Source organism: Diceros bicornis, chromosome 3 (assembly GCF_020826845.1).
Source record: "Diceros bicornis minor isolate mBicDic1 chromosome 3, mDicBic1.mat.cur, whole genome shotgun sequence".
Lineage (NCBI taxonomy): Eukaryota > Metazoa > Chordata > Mammalia > Perissodactyla > Rhinocerotidae > Diceros > Diceros bicornis.
This window is the reverse complement of record NC_080742.1, coordinates 59326158-59353483: the sequence shown is the minus strand read 5'-3', so window position 1 is coordinate 59353483 and position 27326 is coordinate 59326158. Positions and strand designations below refer to the sequence as shown.

Here is a 27326-nt window from a genome sequence, read left to right as displayed (position 1 = left end):
GTTAGAGGGACAGAGACAGCAGGAGAAAGCATTGAGCCCGTGGTTTGGGTGAAAGGAACTGTGGAAATGAAAAATAGCCACAAGATGCAGAGAGGAGAACAAAACTTGGCAAAGAAAAAAACCTTAGGGATTCAGAGGAATCTTGCCAAGGCTTTGGACTTCTGCAATCAATGGGAAAAGAGTAGAATCAAGCTTATGTAGATCCCAAGAGGCCCTGAGACCCCAGTGAGATCTGAGTTATACTATATGAATTAAACACACCACATCTTCCCCCTGAGGAGCTGCCTGGCACAGCTTTTCATGAGGCACTACTGAGATGCCATCTGCTTTCTCATTAACACGTCATGTGTGGGGCCCCCTTCCAGCGGCTGATGGGAAAAGTGGAAAGTTAGCTGAGTCTATAAGGAAACCATGGAACCAGGGCTGATGGAGAAAATCTCACAACTCCTGTCGTAGAAGCCACCAAAATCCACAGAGCCTGAGGAACCAAAGGTTAAGTTCATTAGTCACAGCAAGTCCAAACCAGTCCCAAAATGAGGCCCCAAACCAGATAAATGAAGGCAGAGTATGGATCCAGGGGTCTTTGAGCCTCCTGGGAAGCACTGACAGTGCCGAAGCAGGCCTGAGAACCCCCTGGAACAGATACTTGCATGTGAGCTGAGCATTGGAGGACTGGCCGTGTTCAAAGAGTCAAGCAATGATGAGTGAATTATTGGTTCAAGCCAAAAACAAAGCTAAGTCATAATCATTAATACTGCAATAGACTAACTCCTGGCTCATTCACATGGACGATTAGCCATCCCTGGTGCCTGCTGTGAGAAACATCATCCTTCTAGATTGCCAACATTAAAGACTGAGGCTATCTCAGCATTTTCTGCCATAACGAGGGATCAGAGTAATATAAATAATTTACATTCGTAGACAGCATCCAATGATTTCAATCCCCTTATCCTATCTAAGTCTTGCTGGAGGTAGTGTTTGTAACATTTACATGATTTCTCACCTTTTCTCCCTTCCTGTGCTTTGATGGATATGTTAACTGAGAGAACTGGCTGAGAAAAGAAGATAGAAGGAGGACAGAAAAATAATCATCCGCAAACAGGATGACCAGCTGCCAAGTAGCCAAGAGCCATCCATCCTGTGTCATATCAAGATCCTTTGTGCTTATTTCTAAGCAGCATGCCTTGATCTAAGCAGGACATTGTTGATATCAGACCCAGCAGTCATGAAGCTCATGTTCTTAAACCCCACACCCAAAAGAGGCACACGCTATTCTTTTATTTATTTCTTGTATATAGACTTCTATAGGCTACATTTATATATGTTTCCATTATAAGACTCTTAAAAGAAATGAAAAACTATTAAATATCAATTTATCAACTGCAGCATGGACCAGCCACTGCTGACATGCCGCACTATAATAGAACGAGGAGGAGTGTGACCTTATGGAACATTCAGATTCCCTCACTGAATACCTGGAAGTTGGAGGGAAAAGGACACGTGTTAGACAGATGCTGTTTCCTTCCGTGTCTCCATCTCCTCCCCCCGTGGTTTGACATAAAATGTCCATGCCCTGAGATGAACTCCCAGGACACTGGTAGGATCCCAGCTGGGACTCAATGTTTTCAAGTTCATAGCAGAAACTTAACTTAGCAGCACCTTGAACCTGCCTGGAGTGTAGAACCGAAAGTTTACAAAATGGGGAAAACTCAGAGCTTACTGGTTATTTGACTTTACTCTCTGGTTTGATCTTTGCATCCTCCTGTAAAGCAGGCAGATCTGGTACTGTTATTCCTATTCTGCAGAGGAGGTTACTGAGGCTTCCAAAGGTTACAGGCATTAGTTCAAGTTCAGACTAAATTCAGAACCAAGATTTAAATCCAAGTCTTGTAACTGCAAGGCCAATGTCATTTCTATGGTCCTTCATCATTTGCTATCGTCCCAAAAGGGGGCTAAATGGGCCCCATTAGATAGTGTCTCTTTTTTTTTTTCCTGCTACCCTGACCCTTTTTTCTAACTATGAATTCCTCTCTGAGTCTTTTTTTAACCTATTTTTAAAAATTATTCTTGTGGTAAAATATACATAACATAAAATTTACCATCTTAACCACTTTGAGGGTACGGTTCAGTGGTATTAAGTACATCACATTATTGTGCAAGAGCACACACTATTCTTAATTGATTAATAGATTTTAAATAAGAACAACACAGAAATGTGGGGCTTTAGAGCTTGTCATCGCTCCTTTTCACAAAACAAATGCTGGAAATATTTGTTTTTAATATTCATAAGGCAAAAATTCTTGATCTAAATTGTCCCCTCTGGACAGCTCCAGTGACCTCTTGACTGGTCTCTGCCTCCAGGCGCTGCTGCCCCAGCCCACTCCTCAGCCCACTGGGTCCAGTCCCTACAACCCTGTCTTGGGCACGTTGGTCCTTGGACCAAAAACTTTGGTGGATCCTCAACATGGGGATAGTTGCTGCGGTGCCCCTACTGATTGTATTGCTGCTTCTCCTGATGACTGCTGCCGTGTTGTGAGCCCTTCCTACGTGCTGATCACAATAGGAAGAGACCTGCATTCTCATTTAATCCTCTCATCAAATTTGAGAGTTGCAAGTGTTGTTAAAACCATTTCATGAGTCAAGAAACTGAGATGCAAAGAAGTCAGTACCGGGGCCAGCCCGGTGGTGCAGTGATTAAAGTGCACTCTGCTTCAGTGGCCCGGGGTTTGCAGGTTCGGATCCCGGGCACCCACCGACGCACTGCTTGTCAAGCCATGCTGTGGCAGCGTCCCATACAAACTACAGGAAGATGGGCACGGATGTTAGCCCAGGGCCAGTCTTCCTCAGCAAAAGAGGAGGATTAGCATCAAATGTTAGCTCAGGGCTGATCTTCCTCACAAAAAAAAAAAAAAAAGAAGTCAATACCTTCCTCAAGGCCTCATTACCAGTTATGTGGTAGAGCTGTTCTGGGCTCTTCTTTAATCCTCTGGGGTCATACCTTCCAGCTCCTGTCATAAAATGGGGTAGCCTTGTTTTTATCAGCTGCACCACCCCTCACTCTCAGGGGAGAAACCAGCTCCAAACCCAGACTCATTGGGAGAGAAAAAGAAATTTGTTTTAGCAGCCTAGAGCAAACATAAACTGGTAAAGGTACTTAGGATCCTGTACTGATAAACAGGGAAGTTACATATTCTGTGGCCCAGCCATTCTACAAGTAGGATTATATCCTGAGGACATCATCAGAGCCGTGAGTACACACTTGTCCGCAAGGATGCACAGTGGAGCATTATTATTATTTGTGTGTGTGTGTGAGGAAGATCAGCCCTGAGCTAACATCTGGCAATCCTCCTCTTATTGCAGAGGAAGACTGGCCCTGGGCTAACATCCATGCCCATCTCCCTCCACTTTATATGGGACGCCGCCACAGCATGGCTTGACAAGCGGTGCATCGGTGCGCGCCTGGGATCCGAACCGGAGAACCCCGGGCCGCCGCAGCGGAGTGCACGCACTTAACCACTTGCGCCACCGGGCTGGCCCCAAGGGAGCATTATTTATATTAGTGAAAAAGGGAAAACCACTCTCATGTCCAACAATAAAGGGCTGATTAAATTATACGTATAGTTTACACACATATCCATATTATAATAACTGCTAAGATATATTGAGTGCTTACCATGTGCCACTCATTGTTTTAAGGGCTTTATTTGTGTTAACTCAATCCATGTGATGAATTACAGTGTGATTCTTAAAATAAGATTACATAGGAATATTTATGACTTGAGAAAATGTTCATGATCTATTGTTAAATGAAAGAAGCATAATACAAATTATGTTTAAAAACTATATGTTTTTAGCAGCTTTATTCATAATTGCCAAAACTTGGATACAACCAAGATGTCCTTCAGTAGGTGAATGGATGAAAAAAACTGGTACAGGGGCTGGCCCGCTGGCATAGTGGTTGAGTTCGTGCACTCTGCTGCGGCGGCCCAGGGTTCGCAGGTTCCGATCTCGGGAGCAGACCTACGCACCACTTAACAAGCCACGCTATGGCGGCATTCCCACATATAAAGTAGAGGAAGATGTGCATCGATGTTAGCCCGGGGTCAATCTTCCTCAGCAAAAAGAGGATTGGCAACAGATGTTAGCTCAGGGCTAATCTTCCTCAACAACAACAACAAAAAACAAAAAACAGTGTGGTACATTCAGATAATGGAATATTATTCAGCATTAAAAAGAAATGAGCTATCAAGCCATGAAAAGACATGGAGGAAACTTAAATGCACATTACTAAGTGAAAGGAGCAATCTGAAAAGGCTACATACTGTATGATTCCAAGCATATGACCTTCTGGGAAAGGCAAAACTATGAAAACAGTAAAAAGATCAGTGGTTACAAGGCGTTGGGGGCTTTGGGGGAAAGGGATGACTAGGTGGAGCACAGAGGATTTTAGGGCAGTGAAAATACTCTAAATGATGTCATAATGGTGGATACATGTCACTATACATTTGTCCAAATTCATAGAATGTACAACACCAAGAGTGAACTATAAGGTAAATATGGACGCGGGGTGATCCTGATGTGTCAGTGTGGGTGCATCAGTTATAACAAATGCCCCACTCTGGTGGGAGATGTTGATAATGGGGGAAGCTGTGCATGTGTGGGGGTGGGGGTATATGAGAAATCTGTACCTTCCTCTCGATTTTCCTGCGGACTTTAAACTGTTCTAAAAAAATAGTCTTAATTAAAAAAAAATCTATATAGATGTAAAGGGACAGTAATTAGGTCTGAAAAATGAAATTACTGTTTTTATTTTCTTCTTTGTAGTTTGGGGAATATTCCACAATAATAATCATCTATATGTTTTTAGAAAACTGATTTCAAAATAAATACATAGTCAAGGTATTAGACTGTGCCTGAGGACCCGCTGCCCAGAGCAGCATCAGCCCTCCACAGGAGGCGGGGGCACTGATGAACAAATAGGGGAGTGAGCCCAGCTGGCACCACGGCCAGGGAGCCAATGACCCCTGGGCTGACCACAGGAGCTGTCAGCAAAGTGACGCATGCAGGGGCCCTCTCTGCTGTGACCCCATCTACTGCCCTATTTGCTTAGAAGTTCTGCTGCTGTGAGGCCCTGGGAGTGGGTCACAGGGGAGGAATCCAGTCATTCTGGCCAGGACTAAAAACAGAGTTCCAGAGGCTGACACTCTGAGGACCAAAATCAAAGGTCTTATTCCAGCCTTGAGAGGCCTTCACTGTCTGACTCCTCCTGGCTTCCTGGACTGATCTCCACACTCTCCACCACAGCCCTTCAATCCAGAAAGACAATTTCCTCCTAAATTTCCCCTGTACCCATCATGCACCTTCCTCCTTCTGCACATTCTCCAAACTTTCTTTTCCTGTCCTCTGCTCCAAAAATATCCTTTCTTTGCTTCAAGCCTGTGGATGATGCTGATGAAACATGATAGTGTTGATGCAATTGCTCTAAACTTAGGTGTAATAGCAGTAACAGCAATGACAGCAGCTACCACTTATTTGGCACTTACTAAGTGTCCTTTAAATACACTGAATCCCATTTAATCCTTACGGCTCGTTCGTGGGCAGGTACTAGTGTCCTTTTTTACAGATAAGATATCGAAGCCTCAGTGAGGTTAAGTAAGTTTTCCAAGGTCCCATCTTCAATAAATGGTGGAAACAAACTTTAAACCCTGTGCAACTCACAAAGCACTTCCATGTCTATGACTTTTTCCTCCCAAAATCTGTGGAAATGGCTGAGCAGGTATGATCATCCCCATTTTACAGATGAGGAAATGAGTCTTGGGATGCCAGTAAATGGTCGTGGGGGATTGGGTCTAACAATCCATGTCTCCTGAATCCTCTTAGGTGCAGAAAACATTGATTATGCTGATGGACTTGTCATGGCTGCCTTAATCTGAATTCAGATCAATCTGGGATCAGAATTTCATCTACGCTCTAAAGTGCAATTCTGAATACACCAGTGCCCCGGAGAGGCACTGATGGAAGTGTCACCCTGTGGATGGAATATCAGATATGTGTGCTCTATGTGAATGTATAAAACAGACTCATGAAAAAGCATCCACCACCAAGCCAGCATTAAAGAAGAGATTTAAAGTTAAATTTAAGGAGAAATGAACAATTTTGCTTCTTTTTCTAAAAATACAAACAGACGAGCAAAACCCATTCAGGTCCTGTGGATGAGGAATAGATGTCTCCCTATTGTAAACGTGTGCCCTTTGACCCATGTTATTTGGAACTAAAACTACATCTGTGAGGAGGCCTGTGTTCCCGAGCAGATATGCTGATAAGCCAGGGAAGAGTACTTACTTACGAGTCTGAATGGCTTGCCCCCAACCCTGCCCCTCATGACCATCACACAGAATATCTGATCTGTTTCTTCCTTACAAAACACTCCTGGGCCATGAATTTGTTGTGTTGGACTCCCAAGGCAGGCCCAGCCCTGTAGTTCACCTCTTCCCTACATTTCTGTACAAATATACTCGGTTCATTGTTTACTTAGACTTGGCAACTTTCAGTCAATGTCTCAGGGGAGGCATCGGGTGGCCCAGGAGTGGAACGAATGTTCGGGAAACCGTCAGGCCACGTCCTTTGTCTGATTACACTTGTCCCCAGGATTGGGGTCTCAGCTCATGCTCAGTGGCCTTGGGCTCAGCCAGGCCCCTGTCACCAGCTCAAGAGTATGGATCCAACTTGAGGAGCTGCATTGAAAAGATCGCTAGAAATAGTTTCTTTACACACGCACTAACTCCTGAAATTCTTTTCTTAGAGGATGTGGCATTCTTCTTAGGAGCTGGCATTTATGAAAGAGTGTATGACTACACCTTTTTTGTTTTATTTTGTTTTCACAGATGGGAGTTGACTGAATTCCAGAATCGACACCTTTTTCACAGGTGCTCTGGATAGCAGAAGCGAATTTAGTCTACACGTTTCCTGCTCTTCTCACAGCAATCCACGCCTTCAACGTGTGTGGATTGAACCATATTTTAAAATGCACCTATTCAGTTTGATAGTTAAGAGAATTCTGCAGTGAATTGTTTTTAAAGTAAGGACTCAATCTTAAGTAGTTAGCCCATAAGTTTTCTTGTAACAACTTTATTGAGATATAATTCACATACATCACAATTCACTCATTTAAAATGGACAATTCAATGGGTTTTAGAATATTCACAGAGTTGTGCTACCACCACTACAATTAATTTTAGAACATTTTCATGACTTCAGAAAGAAATCTGCACAATTTTGCTATCACTCCCCTCCTCATCTGCCACCCCCTAACTCCCACTCACCTCCCAGTCCCAGGTAACCACCGATCTACTTTCTGTTTCTATGGATTTGCCTCTTTTGGACATTTCATATAAATAGAATCATACAATATGTGGACTTTTGCGACTGGCTTCTTTCATTTACTTAATGTTTTCAAGGTTCACCCATGTTGTAAGCATGTATCAGTACTTCGTTCCTTTTTATAACAAATAGCATTTCATTGTTTGAATATAGCACATTTTTTAACCATCAGTTGATGAACATTTGAGTTCTTTGTGTCTCTGGCTATTGTGAATTACGCTGCTATGAACATTCATGGTCAAGTTTGTGTGTGGACATATGTTTTCAGTTCCTTGGGTATATACCTAGGAGTGGAATTGCTGGGTCAATGGTAATTCTAAGTTTAATATTTTTAGAAACTGTCACTCTATTTTTTACAGTGGCTGCATCAGTTTACACTCTCACCAACAGTGAACAAGGGTTTTGCTTTTTCCACATCCTCACCAACACTTGTTATTATCTGGCTTTTTAATAATAGCCATCCTATGGGGTGTGAATTGGTTGTGGTTTTGATTTTCATTTCCCTGATGGCTAGTGACGGTAAGCATTTTCTTCCTGTGCTTCTATATTTGTATATCTTCTTTGGACAAATGTCTATTAAGATCCTTTGCCCATTTTTTAATTGGGTTATTGGTCTTTTTACTAAGTTATTAGAGTTCTTTACACATTCCAGATTCAAATCCCTTTTCAGATACATGGTTTGCAAATATTTTCTCCCATTACGTGGGTTATCTTTTCACTTTCTGGATAGTGTCCTTTGAAGTACAAAAGTTTTTAATTTTGGTGAAGGCTAATTTATTTTTTCTTTTGCTGTTCATGCTTTTGGTGCCATAGCTAAGAAACCATTGCCAAATCCAAGGGCATGAAGATTTATTCCTGTGTTTTCTTCTAAGAGTTTTCTGGTTTTAGCTCTTCCGTTTTGGTCTTTGATCCATTTTGAGTTAATTAGAGGCCCAAGTTCATTCTTTTGCATGTGGATATCCAGTTTTTCCAGCACCATTTGTTGAAAAGACTATTCTTTCCCCATTGAATTGTTTTGCCACTCTTGTGGAAATTCAATTGACTGTAAATGTGAGGGTTTATTTCTGGATTCTCAGTTCTATTTCATTGATCTATATGACTATCCTTATGCCAGTACCACAGTGTCTCTCTCTGTCTCTGTCTCTCCTTCTTTTGTTACCAAATTCCTTTACTATTTCCACAGGACACTTGGTGTTAGCCGGCCACAAAATCTCCCTAGATGAGTCCTTCAAGGAGCTTAGAGAGCTTCTTCCTTCCTCTCGGTCAGTAATGTCACCGGCAACGCCTCTTTCAGGTGAGCTGTTGCAATACCTCCAACTTGGAGTTCCCAGTTGCTGAGATCACAACCGGCTCAAACCTTAATCGTGCTGAGAGGAAAGCAGAGGAGCCCATGGACCTAAGGAGGCCCGCGCGGATGGCAGTGGGGGTCGCGGGGGCAGCCTGCATTTCGTGAGCTTTTTCAAATGTCCAAACACCCCAAATGCCTAGTTTTTCTGGTACTCTTTAATCCATAGAGGAGGGTCCAGACACTGTGCTTCCGGCATGACCTTAGGACGGAGGCGTGAGGAGGCAGGAAGGCGCAGCCCCCACTGGAAGACTGCCCAGGAATCGCCGTGGTCCCAACCCCGCACCCCGGATGCCACCCTGCACCCCACTCCAGGCGACCACCCGGGCTCTCCCGCTGCCCTCCGGACACCCTGAGCCCCAGCAGTTGCGAAGTTCATGACCCTGGGGTGAGCTCTTCTGGCTCCCAAAGTCTGAAAAGCCGGCCAACTGGCTACGGGATGGAAAACAGGTTTTTCTGCCAAAGAGAGTTATTTCCAGTAGATTGCTATGTGGCTTCCTCGTGCTTCTGCTCCCCTCTCTGATCAGCTGGCGTTCTGCTGCAGAGGCACTGGCTAAGTATTATTTGAATGGATGTGACATTAACATTTCCCCATGTCAATAACAATGCTTCAAAAGTAGGATTTTTCATAGGTGCAAAATATTACCTTGTCTGATTATATCGTAATTGACTTAACCCTTTCCTCCACAAAGAGACTGGGATCTCTTTGGGGGACACCAGCACTAAGTTCCCAATGTATCTCTTTGGATAAAGCTGTGCGTCACCAGCATTGGTGACCAGCACTCCAGTCACACCAAATGTCTCCAACAAGGGCAGTCTACAGACCATTCCCGTCACTTACGGGTCAGCGGCCAGGGCGCGGCCGGGACTGTCCAGGGCGTGGCCTGGCCCTCAGTGCTGGTTCTTCTGTAAAAGCCACGAAGCCTCATCGTCTTTGGGCCACAGAGAAGGGAGTTTCCCAAGGGGGTGTGTGAGGATTCAACATTTTAAGTAGAACAATTTGCTTTTAATGTCAATCCTGAAAGAAATCCAAGAGGAAATTCCTGTCAGACACCTGCTGTTTGTGTTCATGGGAACCTGAGAAATCACCAGGTGAGCCCACATTGGATCCACCCAGGTGCCAGGGTCTGAAGGAGTCAACACTGGATGCTCAGAAGGAGCAGAAGGGCAGACGCAGGCCCAGAAAGCTGTCTCTACAGCCAGTGAATTCCCTGAAGCCTCATGGCACTGCCTGTAGGCCTGGTGGCTTCTGTGACAAAACCTCCATGGTTAATGCCCATCATTTTTGCCTGTCTCTCACCTCTTTGGATGGCCTCTGTGGAAAGCTGCCATAGTGGTCCTCCCAGCCTCAGACCCACAGGCATCACTGCCAGGGCAGGTGGCCCTCTGTTGGTTTATTTTCTTTAGTTATGGATTCCTTTGTGTCCCCACACCCATCTCCCTCACCAGCGTGAAACGTATACTTGAATGCATGAGTGTCCTTATAAACACGCAGTGTCATTGTGTGTTCACATGTTCCTCAATTAACATGAATGGTATTGGGCTTTTGACCCTATTCTATTTCTTACTCACAGCCCCACCCCCCACCCCCCGCCCTCCCTAGCCTATGTTGTTGCCCTAGGGCCTCCAGGCAACACCACATCCTCCTCACTGGGCCTGCCCAGAGCCCTCCACACAGGCCCCGTGGTGCCTGCAGTCGTCTCCCTTGTCACAGGTGAGCTCAAGGCTCACTCTTCCCAGTCCCTGGGAGATAGACGGCAGGCTCAGGCCACTGTCCCCTTTTCAAGCCTCCCAAACACAACAAATTCATTCTGCCATGACAGGACATCAGCCTTAAAACCACAAAGGTTTTGGGGCCAGACCAGTGGCACAAGCGGTTAAGTGTGCGTGCTCTGCTGCAGTGGCCCGGGGTTCGCTGGTTGGGATCCCGGGCGTGCACCGACGCACCGCTTGTTAAGCCATGCTGTGGCGGCGTCCCATATAAAGTAGAGGAAGACAGGCACGGATGTTAGCCCAGGGCCAGTCTTCCTCAGCAAAAAAGAGGAGGATTGGCATTGGATGTTAGCTCAGGGCTGGTCTTCCTCACCAAAAAAAAAAAAAAAAAAAAAAAAACCACAAAGGTTTTCTGGATGTAAGGGTGGGGGCAGGTCAAGATCTTAAGAGTAAAGTCTAGTTCTCTTCCTAGAAGGAGAAAAATACCTTTCATTTTTTCCTCACCAGCCATAAGCCCACTCTGCCCCCACCCCACAAGGATGGACAGAATTACTTAAACGAAACATCCACACAGCTAAACAACCACAATTTCTCAATCTCTCACCCAGCATCCTGCTACACTGATGTTTACTGTGCACTCATTGTGTTCTAGATGCTCTGCTGGGCACTTGATAGAGGCAATCTCATTTTATCTTTACAGTGATGCTGCGAGGTAGAAATAATAGTCTTCATTCTCCAAATGAGGAATGTGAGACTTGAAAAAAAAGTCAGGGAACTCACTCAGGGTCAAGTAGTGGAACCAGAACTGGCACCTATCTGATGCATGTGGTTGAGATTTGTATAAATACTCTGGGCTGAACGGACTTTCTTAACCCAATGCCTTTTAAAAAACTGCATGCCATCTGCAAAGCCTTCCTTTGGTTAAAGCTGAGGACAACTCACTAAGCAAGCTTGGCCTTGCTGGATTATTCTAGCACATTCTGCCTGCCCATCCCAGGGGACGTGTTCAAAACCTGGCTCTGCCAAAGCTCCGGAAATTCATCCTGTTGTGTCTTGTGCTGCACTGGCCTCACTGTCTTCCTGGGGATGAGCAGGGCCATGTTCTTTCAGAAAAGGTTGACAAGAAGTTCAGCCACAAGGAAATCCATCTCCTTCTCCCTCCCTTACTTTCAGGAGGTTCTTTCTCTTTGGTGATAGAAAGGGCTAGCAAAGAGAAGGCCCTGGAATTGGACTTCCAACAGTGGGTACCAGAAACTGCTCCTCCCCCTACACACACCCAAGAGAGACCCCCAGATGCTGTGCAGTCTCCCACCGGCCAGGTGGGAGATATTGACTCTGTGGGTTCTCACTTCTTTTGAGGCCAAGCTAGTCTGTTGCTCTGCCAGCCCATCCACGGCCCCTCAGCTGTGTTAACTTGCAGAAGGAGGAACCATCACTCATCTGCCACATGTTTCCATCCATGGAAAATTAATTCCAAAGGAGGGACTTGTGGATCCATTTGTACAAGTGCGACATTGGCACGTTTCTTCACCGTAGGATTGCCAGTGACTGTGGGCCAGCTGCCTTTTACTGCCCGTTTTAGCACAAGAGCTCCTTAAGCCGTAGGTGGGGAAGAGATTGTTCCAGTCTGACAGATGGAGAAACCGAGGCAAAGAGAGGTTGAAAGATTTGTTTCTCATCAGAGAGCTGGAGAGCAGAACCGGGTCTCATGCCTTTTTCCACCAGACCAAGTTTTTCCACCTGCTGCTGTAAGGCTCTGCACCCAGTTCACAGCCCTCAAAATGCCTTTTACTTCTTAAAATCCAAAAACGTTCATATAGCCCCAGGAAGCAGTGCCGCTGCAGCTGCTGAGGCCGGGAAGGGTTACTCAGTGGAACGAGCCTGACGTTGGGGCAGCGCTGCCCCCTGGTGCCCACTGGGAGTTGTGTTCCTAGCTCTCCCAAGGGGGTTCCTGGCACCCACTTGCCCTCCCCACCCTCGTCTTCTTCAGAGAAGTGGGCAGGGCGCCCGGTGGGGGCAGACAGGCCTCCACCTACCCGCCATTCCCGTAACCAGACCACCTTCCAGTAGTATCAGCTGGCTTTTCAAGTGGCCCAGATAACCCTATGAGCGTCCACTGTGTGCTGTCACAACTCCAGAAGGAACACATGAGTGTCTGTCACACACTTTTTCCAGAGAGGCGCCCCCCATCCACTAGGACATGGTGAGGTCACTGGGGACTCTCCTAATCCCAGTGCCTCACTTCCACCTGGCCAGGCTAATATTCCACAAAGGTCGGCGTCTCTCCCTCCCCAGCCACCAGGGAGCTGATGCCCTATTGTCCTTGATCACCAACAGGGTGATCGATGAGTACCGACAGGGTGATCATCTTCCCCTGTATGCCAACCCCAACCCCCGCTTCTCCCTGACCCAGTCCCAGCCCTCCTAAGCATTTCCACAGAGAGCAAACTCCCCTGGCGCAGACTGAAGGTTCCCTCCACCTCCTGCTGTCTCGGCTCTTCTCGGGCCTGGCCTCCCTGTGGTGCTCAGGCCCCCATGAGAGGAAGAGAGAAGCTGGATGCACAGAGCCTTCAAACTCTTAAAGCCTAGTGCCACACACCCCCATCCATCCAATTCAAAATAAAAACAATTTAAAACTGTAAACAGGTGCAACAAAATCCAGGATCCCAACAAAATCCTGGTTTCCCACAATTAGTAATTTGATGTCTTTTTTTAAAATATCAAACTTGAAACTTTTCCCCTCCCAAATTTTTGGCGACATAAGCAGAAGTTTGATGTACCTGTTGGGCAGTGCTCACAGGGTTGGGGAGAGGGGGAGCTGAGGCAGAGTGTGGGGCTCCTCTGAGGTAAAAACAGGAGTGAGGGAGACAGTGATGGGAAAGGGAGAGGGTGCCTGAGCTCTCAGCTGGGCAGGCCACGGGGAGGGGCTGCAGTGGAGAGGGAGGTCTCTGGAGATGAGGCGGCCATGGGGCCTGAGCTAGACCTAAGGAAGAGAGAGGGGACTCCAGGAAGCCTCCAGAGCCTCTCTCCTGTTGTGCTGACCTGGGCTTTGAACTGGCTGCACTAGGTTCTTGAACAGTTACTGTCACTCTCTGACTTGGGGAAGCTTGGGGAAGCCCAGACCAGGTGCAGGCCCGGGTCACATCCCCACGGGAAAGCAAAGGGAAAATGAAGCAGTGATGACTCACCAGATGGTGCTCCCAGGAGATGCCAGGGTCGAGGAGGCAGTTTGTGGTTGCTGGCTGCTAGAGGGAGGCTGCCCACAGTGATCTTGTGTGGGTTTGCAATTAGCTCAAATCCTACCCCTTCCATTTACATGACTCCAAACTCCAGTTAAGTGACTCAACTGCCCGTGGCCTCAGGGAGGTCGAATGGTAGGCAGAGAGGTAAACTCAACGTTTCCTTTTCTTTTTTTACTATTTAAAAACTTATGGTAAAATATATATAACATTAAAGTAGCCATTTTAACCATTTTTAAGTGTACAATTCAGTGACATTAATTATAGTCACAATGTTGTTCGGCCATCACTGCTGTCCATTTTCAAAAATTTTCAACACCCCAAACAGAAACTCTGTACCCATTAAGCAATAACACCCTATTTCCTGTCCCCCCAGACCTGGTAACATCTGGTCTACTTTCTGTTCCTATAAATGTTCCTATTCTAGATATTTCATACAAGTGGAATGATATAACATTTGTCCTTTTGTGTCTGGTGTCTGGCTCTTTTCACTTAGCTTAATGTCCTCAAGGTTCATCCATGTTGTAGCACTGGTCAGAATTTTCTTCTTTTAAGACTGAGTGCTATTTCACTGCATGTATAAACCACATTTTGTTTATCCATTCATCTGTGCATGGACATTTGGATTGCTTCCACCTTTGGCTATCGTGAATAACGCTGCTGTGAACTCGGATGTGCGAATCTCTGCTGGAACCCTGTTTTCACTTCTTTTGGGCATACGCCCAGAAGGGAATTGCTGGGTCATATGGTAATTCTGTTTAACTTTTTGAGGAACTGCCAAACTGTTAATGTTTTCTTTATGTTTGGTTATAATGTTCCGTTTTAAAAGAGTCTAAGTTACTTTTGTAACATTCTTAAAACTCTTCCCTAAGTAAATAAAAATAACAGAAGGTCCTAAAGTATCTCTGAAACAAAATAAAATCCGACTTGTTGAGTGGCATGGAATCCAGCGGCAGCTGGTGCTTGGGGAAACCCCAGGAAAGCCACCTCTGAGGGGTCGCAGGGGTCGCAGCCTGCGCCGGGATTCTGCCACCTTCTGTCCCAAAGGCCGCTGACGCTCGAATGGAGGCTCGTGGGAGTACTAGGCAGGGGCTGTCCCCCAGATCCTAGCGCCCGCTTGACCCCAAGAGATGGGAGGCCCGACAAGAAAGCGGCTGGACAGACGCGAGGCGGCGGCCGCGCGGGCTCCCGGCGTGAGGAGCGGGCCCTGCGCGACTGTCCACGGCCGCCAGAGGGCGCGGAGGAGCCCGCCTTCACCAGTACGGCGGGGCCAGGCTGCGCCACCACGTTCAGCTCCTTTAATCCTCAGACCACGACCCCCCGCAACCTTGCCGCTGGGGAGGTGGCGGTGGGATTGCGGTCTCACTCTGCCGCAGGCAGAAGTCTCAGCGCGGGGCGGGGGACACCTAGGGCCAGGCTGGGTCCATCGCCGCCTAGGAGGTGGGGGACGGGAGCCTGAGGGTCTTGGCCATCTCTCGGCCCTCAGACGGGAACAAATGTTGACCACACCCAATTTTCTGGGACTGTGGCCTGGCGCTAACAGTGTCCCCTCAGCGTGCTTCATGCCCGTTTCTCTCAGAGGCTGTGGGCTCCAGCAGGGCAGGAGCATCAGGCACCCGTGTGTCCCGCGCACAGTGAGCACATTCACCCATCACACTCCCCCCCCAGCCCCCTCCAGCTGTCCTCTGTGTAGGTCTCAGTGCTCAGAGAAGGTCGGATGGAATGACTGACTGAATGAATGAATGGGAGAAAATAATCTGCCCCACATGGCGGAGAGAAGGGAACTGGGGACCTGGACCCTAGACTCTTGTGTCAACTTTGCCACTAATTCTATCCAATCAACCCACAAGGTTTATTGGCGCAGGGGGTCCAGGCCCAGAGATGCTGAGATGATCCCCTTTAAACGTATTTGAAGGAAAATGCAAACACAACTGCCAGAATTTGGGGCTATGGGCCATAATGCGAAATGCAATGTATATGAATATGAATATGTAAATATATGAAGAAAAGGTACCGGAGGATCTATAAACGTCTTTAAGTTTTATTAAAAGCTCATTAAATTTCATCAAATTTTGATTATTGTACTGTTATTATATGAGAATTGCCTTGTTTCTAGGAAATACGTATTTAATATACATACATATTTAGTATAAGGCACATGGGGCTTCAAATGACTCAAAAATGGTTCAAAAAAAGTACTTTTTGCCAAAATTGAAAATTAGAAAAAAGTTCATTAAAAATCCATAAATGGGGAGGGGGTATTTGACAATCTGTTGGGGATACCAGCAGGACGCCAGCCATGGGGAGCGGGTACTGGGATGTGGGCTTTGTGTGCATCCATGACCCATGGAATAGGGATCAGTGTAAACCTACATCCAGGGTAGGCAGCAAAGAAGGAGGGAGAGAGGTGCAGTCTCATGAGGGCCAACGTTCAGGAGCCGCCTGGGTGTGGGGGAGAAGTTGTAGGCCGGTGGAACTCCACAACAGCCAACAGGCAAAGCCCCAGGATGGCCCACCCGTTATGCCCAGAGCTGGAGTGAGGGGTGCGGGTGAGTTGAGCTGATTCAAAGGCCCAGGTTGGCTGCAGAATTGGCATCTCATTTACCCATAAACCCTACGAGGAGACATGTTTGCAGGGGAGCAGTGGTGCTGTGGGGCTCACAGTGGTTTTCTCAATGACCACGGCTGTGCCATCCATCATACTGGGCCTGTTGCAGTTCTTCCCTTGAGATTTTTCAATCTCTAAGGCAAGGAGGGAGATCTGCTCTCTTCTCTGGGGAAGAGACTGTAAAGATGGAAGCCTGGAGTTAACTAAGGCTGTGGGTTGGGCCTGTGGAAACATCTGAGCTGAGTTGCGAGGAGGTGGGGATTAAAACATTCGGCACGATGCCTCCCAGAAACCTTGACAGTGGCTTATGAACCTAAAAACCATAGACTTGCAGGCTTTGTTCACATCGATACACAAGCCTATAGAAACTCTTGTGTATTTGGGAAGAAGATGAGTACAGAAATGTTCACTGCAGAATTATTTGTGAAAATGGAAAACTGTCTACTAACCAGAAAATGGATAAAATGTTGTGGTAACAGCCTCCTGGTACTCTTAGCTCTTGTACAGCAGCCTCCCACACTGAACACAGCTGAGCTGCATAAGCAACAGATAGCTTATTGCAGAAATGACATTACGTGACTTTCAAGGCTAGGTCATAAAAGACATTGTGGCTTGCACCTTGCTCTCTTAATCACTTGTTCTGAGAGAAAGCCAGCCACCATGCCACGAGGACACTCAATCAGCCCTATGGAGAGTCCATGCAGCAAGGGACCGAGGTCTCCTGACATCAACTTGCCAGTGATCTGAGTGAGCCATCTTGGAAGCAAGCCTTTCAGCCCCAGTCAGGTCCCTCAGGTGACTGTCGCTCAGGCATCTATCTTTAATGCTGCCCCCCAGCCAGAACCACTCCGCTAATTCCTGACCTGCAGAAACTAAGATAATAAATGTTATTATTGCAGTTTAAATGTTATTGTTACTAAGGTTAGGGGGCATTTGTTGCTTTGCATGCAGCAATAGGTAACTAATACAAATGTTATATAATCAGTGAAATTATAGTCTGCTTGTTTTTAAAAAGGCGTTAAAATGGCCACGTCATAGAATTCTACTGAGCTTTAACTGAGAATCTATGTGAACTCTCTGAATTTGGCACACAGCAGGTACTCAGCAGATGCTTGTTGCTCACTTTTCTCTGATTTGTTCCCTTCCCTCAGATTTCCAAGTGAATTTTCTCTCCCTTGATATACAGGTTTTCTTCCCGGTTTACAATAGCGTCACAATGTTCACATTTGGTAGGATGAGGCCATCAGTTCTCACAGTACAAGTTGGAGAGAAGGCCCATCTCCTCTTCAGGACATGAGCTATAACCGGGCCAATCCCACCTGAACGGAGAGATCACACAAGGTGAGCTTGCCTCAGTGGCCTCTCACTCCACCTTCTAAACACCTAAGGAATGGGGTCTAATTAGGCACTAACGAAGTGGACGTTTGGGAGACAAAATGCCAACTTGAGTTCCTGGCACCTCTACCCAGCGACCCGAAGGTCTAAGGATTTTATTTTGGCGTCTGAGTGAAAGAACGGTTTTCCTGAAATGTTAATTACAACAATTTTTTTGAAAAGTAAACCACAACTAAGCCATAGATTTGTATAATCACGTGAGACTTATCCCTAGGGAAAAAATTGACAACACTCCCATTCCCAAGCAGACAAAATACATATTCCTTGACTTTTGAAAAGCAGGAGGATCACCAGCGTGCGTGCCAGGGCACCCATCCCTTCACCCACCATTTGCCAAGTTGCTTCAATTACTGGCTTATCCAAGACAAAGGGAACTTTTCTGTGCCTACAGATGAGTGGAGCATATATTTAAATATGAAAGAGACCAGTGAAATTCAAAGACAACGGAATTAAATGAGAAAAAAGAAGCTTTGAGCCCCTGCTAGACCAAGTTAGTTCAGTATTCTACACTTGGGTGCGAGTCAGCCCCTCACCAATGGGGATTCTGGTCTGCTGTTTCCTTGTAAATACCCAGGGTGAAACGCTGCTCCATGCAACACGCCTGGAAGCTAGGAGGCTAAGCAGGGCCCACTGTGAAGAGGGAGAGGAAAAACAGACATTTGTTGGCAGCGTCTGACCGCCTCCCCCACTAGCCCCCCATCTTGTGCCATGTCTTCACGGATCTCTGTTCTCAGAGGTGTCAACTACTCCCTCTCCCCATCCCAAAGGATTTCAGAAAGGAGTGGCATTATATTTCGGCAGGTCCACAAACACTGCATCTAAAACAGTAGTTCTGTGTGGCCAGAGGGGTTACAGACTACCCTCTGAGAGCCCGGCACAGAACAAGGTCTTCTTTCACTCGACCCTCCTTTGCTAACACAAGTCTGTTTGGCTGGGCCCAGCACCCCATGGGGCAAGTGTTCAGGCCAAGAATAGTCTTCATTCTTCCTGTGAAGCTTTGAAAAGCTACTAAAGAACACAGGAAATTGTCAGCCCATATTTTCTGCTGAAAACGGCTGAGGCTAAACTTTGAACATTCTGTGGATTAATCCCAAATCATGGGAAGCAAGTTTGCTTGAAAAACAGCAATGTCTTCATCAAAGAGGAAATACTCTGATAAACCTCAGCATTACTTGCAAAGAATGACATTTTACAACTCCTGTACTAGGACCAGAAAAAACCCACTCTTCACCAAAATTACCTTATTTCCATGCAGTGCCCTATTGTTGAAACATACTTCATTTATAACTCCAAAAGGCTGCGTCTGTGTACAAAGCAGCAGGTCTAGAGACCTATTATGGCACCATGCAAACTTACTGAAAATGAATCATCACCTAAAACTGGAAAAAAACAATATTCTTCGTCTGTCATGGCCTGGGCATCACCACTCCCATCAACATTCAAGGACAATCTCTTGAGGTCTGGATACTTTCACATGTGCAGTCAGAAGGCAACCTTCACTTCGAACCAGCAAGGGAGATACGGGCCCTGTTTTATAGCTGAAGAAACAAATGTTCAGTAAGGAAAAGTAACACACCCAGATCACAGAGCTGGGATTTGAACGTAGGTGAGCAGCGTGTTCAGTGTTTGCTAGCACACACCAGGTGGTCATACAGCACAAGAGTGAAGCACACAGGCCCTGGTGTCACCAAGACTGGTTTAAACCCCAGCTCTGCCAGTTACCACCTGTCTATTGGATAAGTCACTAACATCTCCAAACCTGTTTCCACATCTGTAAAGGATGACACTGGTATTTATAAAGGATTACATGAAGATAACGCACATAAACTATGTAGCTTACTGTCCGGAACACAGTAAGTGTTCAATACATAGTCAGTTGTTATTATCACAAAACGGGCAGGGAAAATATCCTGAATGAAGTACATGAACTTGTGTTTCCATTTGCAAGCTTTTTATTACAAAGGATTTCAATTTAATGGTGCCGCAGACAATAATTTTTCCTCTCACATCAAGTAGGATACTACAGTAGTCTTTTAAGACTTTCTTGGGGATTCATCAACAATTGAATATTAACGATCTACATACTACTTAGATCAATGGCTTCCAAAGTGAAGTGTGCTAGATAATTCACTGGGGCTTGAGAGCTAAACTTTTTTTTCATTCTTTAAAATTTTGTTTCATAATGTTCACATTAACATAGCAGCACATTTATACAATTTATTATACAGTTATAATTACGGATACATGCTCAAAAATATTTTAATAAGAAAATAGGATCGGGTTTGGGGACAGTGATCTAGATGACTTGCTAAGTCAACACTTTGCTCTTGCTGCATTATCAGGCCACCTTATCCTCTTGCCTCTTTCTCACCTCCACATGCCTAGGTCAGTTTTTCCAAGAAGTTAAAGACAAGAAAGGTGCGGGAAGTCAGAATGTGCAAGTGGTAGTGTAACACCAAGCTAATGAGTCTAAGCGGCAGGAGTCTGTATCTCCTCAGCTTTCAAGATTACAACCTGAGCTACAGAGAGATAAGCCATATGTCCGATCAACTTCCCATTACTTGTGAACTTGATTTTTAAAAGTTAGATTTTATTCCACTAGGTGGCAGTAAAACTCTACCCTGAGGTACCCAAACTTGTTCATTGGGATTAGGGTTTACTTGGCCAATCCTGCTTAATTAGAAAGACAGTGGTTAACGGGTTACTTCACTTAGATAATGCCTCTGACAATGGCGACTAGGTACTGCTTGTTTTGCTGTTTACAAGCTGGGCTTTCCTTATGCCTTCCTGAACATTACATCTATGTATTGTGAATGATCAGATATCAGTTCTCAGAAATCCACAGCCCATAAAAATAGCCATCCATATGCTCGAAAAGCCTGGAGTCAACAGTAAAAAGACCCTATCTTAGAAGTCCTATATCAGATTCAAGTAAAACCTTCGGCACGACATGGATAAAGACCTGTGACTTCACTAAGGTGGTAGAATAAAGGTGATTTACAAACTTACCACAGAATTTTTAAATGGTAACTATGAGAACCTGTTTCTAGAAGTAGTACTTCACCAGCTGGGCAGGTGGTCTATATAAACTCTTTCATTTTGCATTTTCCAAATTCAGTAGGTTGTTCTTAACCCCCTAAAACCAAACCTTTCCGGTTAGAGGTGTTAACCCAATCTCTCTTAACACACAACCAAAAGAAACAAACAAAACCCCTGCATAGTCACTTATAGTTAAACCTGAACATCTGATTCTGGTCTTGGACTAACAGCCAATTTATTTTAAAAAGTGTGTTCTCCAATAGCAGAAGGCATTTTAGTAATCCATTAACAAAACTTTTCCAAGATGATTCTAAACTAGTGATGGCCATCAAATAAAGATAAATGTTTACTGCAGTATTCCTAAATCATGTTTTTAATGTCCCATGAGATTTGCTTTAAAAATAGTACCCTGGGGTGAACTTATTAAAGTCAAGATTCTATAATGTGAATAATTGTCCTATTGTATGTTTTACAATTTTAGATCTATATATCTTTGAAAAGCAATCAGGATATCTTTCAAGCATACTGATTTATTTAAATCCTTCAGCCTCTGAAGTAAATAAAAATACTGGCTAATCAGAATTATCAGTTACTTCCTTTGCTTGGATCATTGATTTTAAAAAGTAATAGGCATGGTTAAACTTTTTAAGGTAATGGATTGGGTTGCATTAATTATACTTAAAATATCAGGAGGATCATATTAAAATCTACATCTTTTGACCTCAGTGAAAAGAAATTATATCACCCTCTTTCCAGTTAAAAAATCTCAGTTCTCAGGGACTTGAGAGTTGATCTAAGTGAATGAGTTGGGATTTGTTCTCAGAGAAATAACATATTAATGCGAGATAGTAATGAGTAGAGAGATACTGTATCTCATAAATAAAATCAGCATATACACATTCTAAATGAAACAAACATACAAGAGAAAAGATAAGAGTTATAATCCTGGAGGAAGCAAATTCAAGGTAAAAAGTTTCTTCCAAAGATATTTTAGTCTTGTATATATCAACTGTAAAATATTTAAGACCCCACACTCTATTACATCACAACATTGTTTATTATGTGAATTTTTTACAATACAAACAAAAAAAAAATACAGAAATGCAATATATGAATACAGCTAAATGCAGAATGGTGACTTTTCTTTCTTTCAAGAGGCCATGATTCCCATTTCTAGTAAAATAAAGAGACTGCACACAGGTAGAAATAGGTTGGTCGTTAGCTTCACAATTTTGCCTAGAAATGATCTATAAATGCATTTTTCCCCCTGCTACTTACCATAAAGTGTAAAAAAGGAATTAAAGGAAAGTTTCCTTGTTGGTTCCTACCATATGAAAGATGCTATATTCTATTTTAGCAGGGCCAATATATGGAAAATACCTAAATTAAATGTTATTACAAAAATGAAGCAGTAATGAGATTCTGGCTAAAGAGGGGACTAAATGAGAATAATATATATTTAAAGAATCCAAAACAAATAAACAAACAAAAAAAAGGTTGTTATAAAAAAGCTCTAGGTGCATTGTAAGCATATAGGTTTTTTTTTCCATGTGTCTTTTTAAACAATGGAAGTGTCAAAAAATAGGGTCAACTGTGTTAGACTAAATTACATTATTGTATACGCTGCATTGAATGGAACCTTTGTATTATAATTATCATAGAGAAGCATAGTTTGCATCATCTTATGGCAATTTATCCTCAATGAAAACCTTCCAGAGTCCTTTTATTTTGGAATATCCTGTAAACAATCAAACCAGCAGAACATGATTGTACAATAGTAAAACGTTTTCTTGCATTAAATTGAAGACATCTGTTTAATAAAAAAAAGAAAAGAAAATGTAGGAAAGGTACTTAGAGCTGTTAGTTTCTAAGTACACAACACCCTAGACAATTCAAGGCATCTTAATCTTCATCAAGAACAACAAAAAAAAATTTTTTTGTCATGCTGTTAAATCCATCATTAAGGATAAAACTGGTGCAAATTGGTCAAACGGATCCAACAAACACTGATGTCCAAGCTGGCATATTGGCAACTAATGTGTAACTGGTGGTCAACAGAGGGTTTAAAAGATCTTCCCTTTCTTCTTGTTCTTTTCCAAGGTTCTAAATGATTAAAGGAAAGTAATCAAAATGAGTGACCACATTATAAACATCATAGACAACATATGGTGGCAACAGCTAACCCAACTACAACTGTGTTGGATTTTCCAACACTACTTTTCCATTTAAAAAATCACAAGATTTAGAAGTGAACAATGAGGATAATGCTAGCCTATAATAGTATTTTCTTAGATAATCCAATATTTGACAAAATTCCAAGATAAACAGTAAAAAATATGACAAAAAATCATTTTTAATATACAAGAACAATTCTTCCCAAATGAAATAGTGCAAATTGAAAAAGATTAACTGACGTCAAATACAGAATCCTTTTTTCCTACTGCCATTTGCATTCTGAAATGCATTTGCTTTTAAAAATATATTTTCCTCTTCCTTGGGGAAAAAGTTAATAGAAGAATAGTGTTACAGAACAAATGTCTAATCTTGAAAATGTTTATTCATACTGAGGGTTAACTGTGGAATCCTTATAGGGATGCAACTTTTCAGTTTTAAATGGGACTTATGAGGAAAAAAGGAAAACCAAGGTATAACTATTATGAATTTTGTGTAAATTAAAAGCAAGTAACTGATTAACCGTATTAGGAATTAAATACCCAAACTATTATCTTAAGGATTTTATCCTAAAGAAATAATTCAACACAATTAAAATATACCCCTAAATGTATAAAAGATCTTTGTAGCAATGTTCTCTATGCTTGCCAAAAATTGAACATAACCATTACGTCCATTAACAATTGAGGGGAGGAGGTAAGAAACTGATTATGGTGAGTCAACTGGGGAGAATGTTATGAAGCTAGTAAATTATAATTATGAAGATTGTTAAGTCACGGAAAATGTAGTGAAAAAAATACTGTTAGAGTAGACAGATTACATTGATCTATGAAAATAATTGTGCTTGGGATACATGATAATGGGTGATGTCTTTTAAAATGTTAATGTTTTTAAAATAAATAGGAAAATAATTCTTTAAAACATTAATACACATATTTCTTGAGAATCTGATATTAGTTACCTTGAAGAGTTCTGTTGTTCTAAAATACGTTGTTGGGCTTCCCAGTTTGCTTTTTCGTCTTCAAACTGACGACGTTTCTCCTCTAATTCTTTGTGCTGTGCTTCCAAATTCTTTTTCATTTGCTCATGGCGCCGTTGGAGCTAAATCACAGCACAATATATAAAATAAAACTATTTAAGAAATCAGGAGCAGAAGTACATTTCATATAGGCATCCTAATATTAAAAATATGAGCACTGAGTCCTTGTGTTAAATAAATTCAGAGTACTACCTGGAAAGCACTGTCTAGGATTCCTCTTCCTATAGGACTTGCCACCCAAAAGGCCTGTGACCCAAGAGAATAATCTTGGGAAATAGTGAAAAAAAAGTGTAACAAGCTTATAGTTGTGTAGCACTCTCTAATGAACATATCCTATCTCATTTTTCGTTACCCACAAGCATGTATGAAGCTGAGCAGGGAAGACACCACTGCCCCCACTGTACAGATGAGCAAACAGTTGCAGAGTTTAAGTCCCTTGCCCAAGATCATGAGTCAGAAAGTGGCAGAACCAGGATTTGAACCTGTCTCCTAATTCCAAGTTCAGAAAGCTGAGACAAGTGGAAAGAAAGCAGGTAGATAAGAACCTAAGAGATTCAGGGTCACAGTAAGGTTCCCTGATTCTTATAAAGCAGTGGTTCTCAAATGTTAGTCTTCATATAAATCTCCTGGAGTACTTGTTAAAAATATAGAATCCTGGACCACACCTAGACACACAGAATTAGAATCTCTGGGTGTAAAGTCTAGAAATCTGCATTTTCAACAAGCCCCAGTGATTCTAACACAGGTGGTTCTTCCTACATCGAGAATTAACGCTATAAAGAATTCTGTGAGATGGGAAACACTCACGCAAAGTAACTACAGAAACAAAGAGCTTATCTAATGGTTTCAGTTAGGCACTAGTCAATCTACTTCTGAAGAAAACAGTCATACAAATAAAAAAAATCAGATTAAATCTAACTATACTGAATATCTAAGAACTATTCAAAATCTTCAGATGTCCAGGAATTATTTCTATTAAAAGATCATCTTACTTATATCAGTGAGTTAACATCTTGAATTTGGATTACAATATAATTCTGCATACAATTTGTTTTCTTAATTATTCTGTAAACCCACAAAAAATGACTTCACTTTCATTCCTACTGCAAATATTTCATGCAATTCCTACAAAACTATCTAAAATAAATTTAAGCAAACATGAGTCAAATTTGAGGTCAGCCAAATTTGAGGTAATATCTTGCTGATGACAGCAAACAAGTTACTAAGAACACATCAGAAAACAGGACACAGGAAAATGCCTCTAGTTATAGATTTAAAAAAAAAATGCAAGGAAATCATACACACAATTCAGAATAGTTACCTCTGGGAAGGAGAGAGAGGGATACAACAGGGGAGATGCACACAGGGGCCTCGAACGGACTGATGATGTCTTTGATTTTTGGTGAGGAAGAGTAGCCATGAGCTAACATTTTGCCAATCCTCTTCTTTTTGCTGAGGAAGATCGGCCCTGGGCTAACACCGTTCCCATCTTCCTCTACTTTATACGTGGGACGCCTGCCACAGCATGGCTTGATAAGCGGTGTGTATAAGCACGTGGGATCTGAACCTGCGAACCCCAGGCTGCCAAAGTGGAGCGCGCAAACTTAACCACTACGCCACCGGGCCAGCCCCATGATGTCTTATTTTTTAAGCTGGGCAGTAGGTGTTCATCACTCTTTACCTGTACATTTCTGTTACATATAAGTATCTTTTGTGCTAACTGTATGTAGGTAGAAGGTACAGGTCACAATTCCTCACTCTCAAGAAACCCTGGGGGTTAGATGTGTTTCAAAGTTCAGAGTTTTTCAGATTTTAGAAAGGCAATACTATTTAGAAAGGTATGTATATACTATACTTACTTAAAACCTCTGGAACTCGCTTACGGTATACCTATAATCAAACACATTTACTATTTTTTTACAGTAAAATATATAAATAGTCTCATCAAGTGGGATAAAACTTTTAGTTCTATATCTGGTTTTGCAGTTTTCAGAGCTTTTTAGGATTTGAAATTGTGGATACACAATTGTGGACTTATCTAGTGATTAACAGCAAGCTTCAAGAGTTAAGTGGGTTCAAATAATGGCTTACAACTATGCAGCACTGACCAAGTTAATTTATCTGTCCTCTTATGTAAAAAAAGGAGATGGACAATAATATCTACCTCATAGGGCTATCGTGTGGATTAAATGACATAATACATGAAAGATGCTTAGTACTGGGCCTGATGCATTGTGCTGCTAGATATTAGCAGCTGTGCCCCAAATATTTCTAGCACAAATGAACTTGAGAAAAAACTGCATTAAACAAGGTTAAGTAGGTTTCTTCACCTATATATTTTTATACTCACATGGCTTACGTATTAGGGGACAGACACTTGGCCCAAATCTCTTTACAGGTTAATTCAATGCTAAGAAAGACTGCATCCTTCAAAGCGCAGTTAAGTTTCTTAAAACTCAGTCATCATAAAAACTCTTGATGGGTTCTCTGGCTACAGTTTCATAATTATTTGCTTATAACATTTACTCTTAGGAGCTGGTCCTAAAATATGTCTATACCAAATGTAAATTCAACTACTTTCAGATTTTCAATGGAATCTAAGCGTGGAGGATAATGCAGACTCCTGATTATTCCTGTTTTTATTCCCCTTCTAATATGGATTTTCCAGATTATTTATTAATTAGTGAAGGGGTAGAGACTCAAATGCATAGATTTAGTAACAGACTGATAAATAAAAAGACAAAACTTAATCTCCAAAATGTCATCTTAATAATGGGTGCCAGGCATGCTAGTCCCGTAGTGCTTGGCAGTCTCAAACCAAGAGGAATTATTCCATATCACCACTGAATTAAGCCTATGACAAATATAACAATAGTCAAAAGTTTTTTAAATAAGAGATTACATAGAGAGCCCAGTAATTTAAGAGAAATATAATGTGGAATAAAAAAATTTCCTGAAAATTATTAAATACTTTACTCCACACATTCTGTCTACTCAATGGATTTAGAATACTTTTGGTTATGTATTTAGTCAAAGAGGGCTTCAGTATTTTATGTGGTAATTACAAAAGCAGTGAAACCAAATGTCAGGATGTAACAAAACAGATCTGAATCTCCTTTTAATATATTTTGATACAAATATTATTAGCTACATATAACACAGGGATCTTGTTGAATTTTATCATTAAAGGTCATTTTAATGTCGTCCATATTAATGTAATCCCAAATATTTAAAAATAATTTTTAGCACAACAACAAATCTATGCTGAGAAAATCTCATACTGAAATCACTGATTTATTTTGTGTCTACCCATAGTTTCTTTTATCATTCTCAGATATCAACTACTTACTCAATAGATTCTTGTCTTAGTGTTTTTTCCTCCATCTCTTATTTCTT

General features: G+C 42.8%; 1 protein-coding gene across 1 annotated transcript in view; it reads right to left on the bottom strand.

Annotated features, from left to right (window-relative positions):
* Positions 1-21757: 21757 nt before the first annotated feature.
* Positions 21758-27326, bottom strand: part of SEPTIN7 (septin 7) — a 114904-nt gene continuing 109335 nt past the window's right edge. Inside the window, exons 13-14 of the mRNA XM_058534525.1 lie at positions 23853-23992; positions 21758-22822 (exon numbers count right to left, since the gene is read on the bottom strand). Coding sequence (XP_058390508.1) covers positions 22783-22822; positions 23853-23992 — 180 coding nt within the window. The 3' untranslated portion in view covers positions 21758-22782. The remainder of the gene's footprint in view (positions 22823-23852; positions 23993-27326) is intronic.